This window comes from Molossus molossus, unplaced genomic scaffold (genome assembly GCF_014108415.1).
Source record: "Molossus molossus isolate mMolMol1 unplaced genomic scaffold, mMolMol1.p scaffold_m16_p_14, whole genome shotgun sequence".
NCBI lineage: Eukaryota > Metazoa > Chordata > Mammalia > Chiroptera > Molossidae > Molossus > Molossus molossus.
The window spans coordinates 68,585,681-68,591,680 of NW_023425349.1; the positions used below are offsets into that span (position 1 = coordinate 68,585,681).

At 36.1% G+C, this 6,000-nt stretch overlaps 1 protein-coding gene across 1 annotated transcript in view; it reads left to right on the forward strand.

The window, feature by feature from the left end:
* CNTLN (centlein) overlaps positions 1–4,103 on the forward strand; it is a 320,561-nt gene extending 316,458 nt beyond the window's left edge. Inside the window, exons 24-25 of the mRNA XM_036261826.1 lie at positions 145–330; positions 3,082–4,103. Coding sequence (XP_036117719.1) covers positions 145–330; positions 3,082–3,186 — 291 coding nt within the window. The 3' untranslated portion in view covers positions 3,187–4,103. The remainder of the gene's footprint in view (positions 1–144; positions 331–3,081) is intronic.
* The last annotated feature ends 1,897 nt before the right edge of the window (positions 4,104–6,000 follow it).

Consider the following 6,000-nt stretch of genomic DNA (forward strand, 5'->3'; position numbering starts at 1 on the left):
ATCCATTATGTTCCAAAATAAATAAAATCAGAGTAATCTTAATAAAAAAATGATTTGCTAGTATCTTCACATTTTTATGTTATGAATGCTTTATCTTCATTTATTACTTCCATATGAGCCCATATTTTTTCCAATATATTACAGGCTTTGGTCAAAGAATTACAAGTTGATGTCCATTCAATAAGGCGACATATCAGAGAGCTTAAAAAAATGCAGAGAAACAAGGATGCTCATAAAACCTCAACTCATAAAGCCCAGACCTTGGCAGCTTCTATCCTCAACATTTCACAATCAGATCTAGAGGAAATATTGGACACAGAAGATCAAGTGGTAAGATTATTTAAGTATTTATTAATATTTAATAATGTTGCACATTGAGTTTAAGTACATATCTTTATTTGTTTTAGAACTCTTGGAACTTTATCTTTAATATTAATGAAGGTAAGATTATTAATGCACCAATGAAAGATACATCAAGAGTATTAACCAACTCAAAAACCTTTAGAGAAATTTAACGTGTAATATGGGGAAAAGCCAGTACATATAACCTTCAGAACTGCTTGTTTGTTATTCTAGTCAGTTATCCTTTTCTGTCTGCTGTGTTTTCTTTAATTTAATTAATCATATATCTTGTAAGCCAGTATTTTTAATTAAGCCAGTTTGAATGGATTTAGTTAAGCTGGGTCACCATTGATTTGGGGATTCTTTCCTCCTATGTGACATTTGAAAAAATAATAAATCTAGTGGCTTTCCTAGCTAAATTCAAAATTTTTGTTGATTGGGTTAAAGAAAAATATATTTACTCCTTTAAATTGGGTAAAATAGTCCTGTCTGAGTGCATTTATGTGCATATAGGTCTAGGTCCTTAGTGGCATCTCTGTACCTCCTGGGAAGGGCACTGCCCTTTTGACATAGTCATTACCTTATAAGCAGCAGAATCTTACAGGATGTGAAACCAGTGGAGGATACTCAACCCTCTTCCACTGTTAAGTCTTTGAAATTTAATATATTAGTATTCAATTTTTCATTGTCTGGAAAGACTAGAGAGATGATGGCAGCTTCCCAATAAATATTTGCTCAGTGAATAAAGAAAATGGTAGACTGAGATGTTTATATGAGAACATCCACCAGTCCTCCATCAGCTTCTCAAAGAGCTTCTGGAGTAGAGAGGAGCTACAACTTGCAAAGGTTTTTAAACAGCCAAGAATTCTTAGAAAAGAGAGCAGAAGAATCCTACAGAGTTTATTTTCATCCTATGGGTGAATAGGATAGTCAGTTATAAGTTTCTTCTTTTCATCACCTATCCATAATATCCATGGCTTTCTGCTGAATTCTGAACTTTGAGTACAGAGCATTATCAGAGATAATATCAAATATAAGACCCACAGGAGATAATAGTATCTCTAGCAAGGGTGTTAACTATACCTTATTATAGACATTCATTAAAAATGCGCTGATTGATGATGAGAAACTTAACAAAAAATTATGGTTACAAGCAGATATAGAAAAATCCCTCATGTGTGTATGTATGTTTGTACATTTGTGAACACAAACACAGATACATATTCGGAAGTCAGGATCCCCGCCTTTGTGTGGTCTCAAAAGATGCCCTCTGTAGGCTTACAAGTTAGAAAAAAAGCACCCTCTCTGATTGGAAAAAATAATTTTAAAAAAGGATCTTTTTATAGTCCCAAAGATTAGATGTCACACTTCTGTGAAGAAGTGGCTCCCGGCCTCTGGGCAGGTGCCGTCTGGAGCTGGAGGACACAGCACTGCAGTGTGCATGTCACACAAGCTTAAATGGAAGTCCTGCAGGAAGAAAAAGGACTCTAGTAGAAACACACTGTTCTGAGAAGGATTGGTACACCTCGATGTATTTGCTAGACCTAACTGTAGATCAGAGCCTATTTAGGCTCATCCCTGCATCTTTCAGAGGTCTGAAGAGTTGAGTTATTTACCCAACCAAGCAGAGCCCACACCACCTGACTTACATTAAGTATAAGCTTAAAGAATTGAACCCTAGTAAATTCATGTAAAAAATAGAGATAACCTATATGAAGTGCCCAGCCTAATACATGGTATACAGTAAATTTTAATGCATGTTAGTTTCTCAAACTCTTCCCTATTTGAAAAGTCCATTTTTGGGAGGTAAATGAACTATGAATTTAATAATCAACTGCACATGTGACTATACTTTCAGGAATATTTTACCTCGACAATTGGTGGGTTGAAAATATTTACTGACTTGCAACACTTTAAGTTGGAGTGTCTGCCTCTTGCCTATCAGTTAGTTATTGGCTATTTTAAATAAGCATGCATTGCCCTGGTTGATTTAGCTCAGCAGTTAGAGCGTCTGCCCACAGACCAAAGAGTCACGGGTTCGATTCTGGTCAAGGGCATATACCTCAGTTGCGGTTCAATCCCCAGCCCTGGTTTAGGTTGTGTGGGAGGCAACCAATCAATGTGTTTCTCTCACATCAATGTTTCTCTCTCCTTCCCTCTCTCTCTCTCTCTCCCTCCCTCCCACTCTATCTGAAAATCAATGGAAAAATATCCTCTGGTGAGAATTAAAAATAAATAAATAAATAAATAAATAAGCAAGCAAGCATGTATTTAAATACACCAGAGCCATACCATGGTATATTTTGTTTGTAATTGTAACAATTACTCTTTAGTTATCTACTGACAAGTCAGATTTTTGAGTATCAGGTTTTGTGTTATCTTATGAAGGTCACTTGTAAATGATTCTTTTATATAGCTCCATCTTATTTTTCACTTTATTTTAATCGCTTTCACCTCTGTCCCAGACCCTACCTTGAGTTTTACTGTGAAGGCAGAAATAAAATATCCCTGAATTATATTGTGAATATAGAAATACAGCTTTATCTTCCACATGAATGTAAATATTTGTAAATTAAATATGAAAGAGCGTGGATTTGAATTTTCTGTACTTTGGAAAGACCATGCTGCTCTTTGTTGAATTCGCTTTTACCACTATCTCTAGATTTATTCAATATCTAATAGTATGATCAACTTCACTTAGACGCAGTTAACATCAGTGTTTTTATTTTCCTTTTTTAGGAACTAGAAAGGACGAGGATAGACGCTGAAAATGACAGGGAATGGCTGTTGTACATTCAGAAACTTCTTGAAGGACAGGTATTTCATTTTCTACTTCATATATGAAAACTTCTAGATAAGAAGTCCAAGCCTTACATTTTTACTAGGTGTCTAACTTTTTGTAAATTCTTACACAGTGTTTGCTTCCATTAGGTAGAAAATTATTCCAATAGGTAGACCAGGAGGTTAACCCTCTGTTTGTACTTCTGGACTTAAGAAATGAAGCAGATGCCTTGGAAAGGAGCCAACATGGGTCTTTGCAAATGTATTAATTAAATTACTGAATCAACCTCTGTGCTTGTTAGACTGGAAAGGATCCATTCTCTCAGACCTCTTAGGAAAAGAGATTCTTTGTTTTGTGTCTTTAAAGTTAGTAGTTGATATGGACACCTGAGGAGTTCATGGGTTTCAGTGACCTTTTGCTATGGACCTGTTTCCAGTCAATTCATGTTTTCCTCACAGCCAGACAGCTGTTTATTACTGTGTCTTCCTGCATTCTCTACAATATTTTCTACTGAGACCTCGAGCAGCTTGTTAGTGGGAAGCAAATATTGATTTGGCATCCTGTCAATGCAGAAAGAATGAAAAAATTTCCACCAGAGGCCCCTCAAACATTTTCCTATCGACATTTTCTGGGCCGAGTGGAAAGCTGCGTAGAGGATGACAAGGCCGAGACGAGTGGAAGTCCCGGAGGGGTCTATTGAGACTGCTGCTGTGACCTGTGTGATACTTTTTCTTCCCTTTCAAGTATTTTTTTAATACACATATAGTCTGCTGGGACGTGCCCCTCTTGTAAGTGATCAAGGGCAGTTTATTGGCAGGTGGGAGCCTTGCTTTTCTAGTCAGAGCCAGCTTTTGTTCTGACCTCATGACAGCGTGTAATGTATTCTGAAACTTTTTCATTACAGTTTTTTTTTTCTCACCTAATTGTTTATTTCAAAAATGAACTGGAATAAAAACAGCTAAAACATATTTCTCAAAATAGCTGAAAAATTATTATTGTCCTCTGAGTTTTGGAAAGTCATAAATGTTTCCGTATGAAGATTAAAAATAAAAGCTGTTTTGAAAATTATTTTACATTTATATAAACAAATAGAATTATCTATGCTTTTGAAAAAGCCAGGAGAATGTAAATAATATATGAACTATTCATATTTTTAGTATCGGTTTTATATATCTTAAAAACGTATTCAGAATCACTTCAATAGTAATAGAAGGTGATTGACAATCTTTTTCTCAAAGTTGTTTCAGTGCAGATGTGCAGGGACTAAACATGGCTTTCTACAGTGACGACTTTTTAAGTAGAAATGCCATTTGTTAGTCAGATTGCATGCCCTGCACTAGCACTCAGCCCAGAGCCTGGCAGATCAAAGGAGTTCAGTAATGATTCTTACGGTTGTTGTTTTCAGCTGAAAATAATAAAAATAAACTTTTTAATGAATTTTTTTCATGTTCAACTTGTAAAAATTACCCTTTAATATGGAAATTTTTATCATCACTTATGAGCAGAAAAATAACATATCCATATGTATAAATCTTTATTACATTTTACGAAAGCTATATTGATACCAGGCCTGGCTTTTTTGACTCACACATGGAGACATACACACACGTACACGCACGTGCGCGTGCACACACACACACACACACACTGCTGGATCTGGATTTACGCTTATTCTGTCTAGCGAGGGTAAAGAAAAAATCCTGTTGAAAATGGCATTAGACTGCTTAATGCTGTAGTTTGATCTAGTGCCTTTTTGTGCCACTGAGCCTGGACTCTGGAATATAATTGCCTGGCAGTATTGATTTAATTGCCCAGGTTTATTTGTGGACTCCTAATTATTGACTGGAGGTAAATTTAATTGAGCAGCCTTTATGAACACTGGGAAACCGCTGCTGTTGCTGTTACACGTAATGAACTGCAGCATGTGCCTTTAGATCATTTTTCAAGCTAATTTTATTCCACTGTGACAGCATGATAACATTTAAAAAGTCAAAGACTTTTTATTTTTATTACTGACATAGGCGGTTTCGCTGATGTCTTTGAATTTTGTGAGAAAAAAATAAGAAATTCATTGGTTGCGCTTGAACGTCACTTTATACTAATTATGCCCAAGAGAAAAATCTGTAAGATAGAGAACATCTCTTTTTTTCTAGCCTACTTTTCTTTCAATTCCAGCAATTACATTTGTCCTGAATTTTAGAAAAGATGTTCTTTGTCCACCAGTTTTTTTAGAGTCCCAGTGATGCTTACGGGACTGTGTGGGCAAAGGTATAAATATGTTCATTCATACATGTGATTTTGTTCATGGTATACAGCTTCGTGTATTTGATCATCAAGATATGGGATAACAGTGCCCATTCTCTAAAATAAATACTAAATAATTCAGTGCTGATATTTGAATATTAAAATATTTTGAAGATAAAATAATAGAAGACTTTTCTTTTATATCCTCCCTCTGGGTTGGGTACTTTATGTTAGCAATTTTCAACCAGTGTGCTGCAAGAATTTTTTTGTTTGTTTGGTTTTTTTTTTTTATCCTCACCCAAGGACATTTTTGCACTTATCTTCAGACAGTGGGAGGGAGAGAGGGAGGAAGAGAGAGAGAGAGACATCAATGTGAGAGAGACACATTGAATAGTTGCCACCTTCACGACCCCAAATGGGGTACATGCCTTTAGTGGGAACTGAACCCGGGACTCTTTGGTCCATGGGACGAGGCTCTAACCATTGAGCAAAATCGGCCAGGGCTGCTGCAAGAATTTTTAAAACATGCAATACCTGACTATTTAGTCAGGGGCACTGACCTCTTTTCCCTTAGATTGTTAAATATAAAAATGACACAGCCACCCTGGCCGGTTTTGCTCAGTGATCAGAGC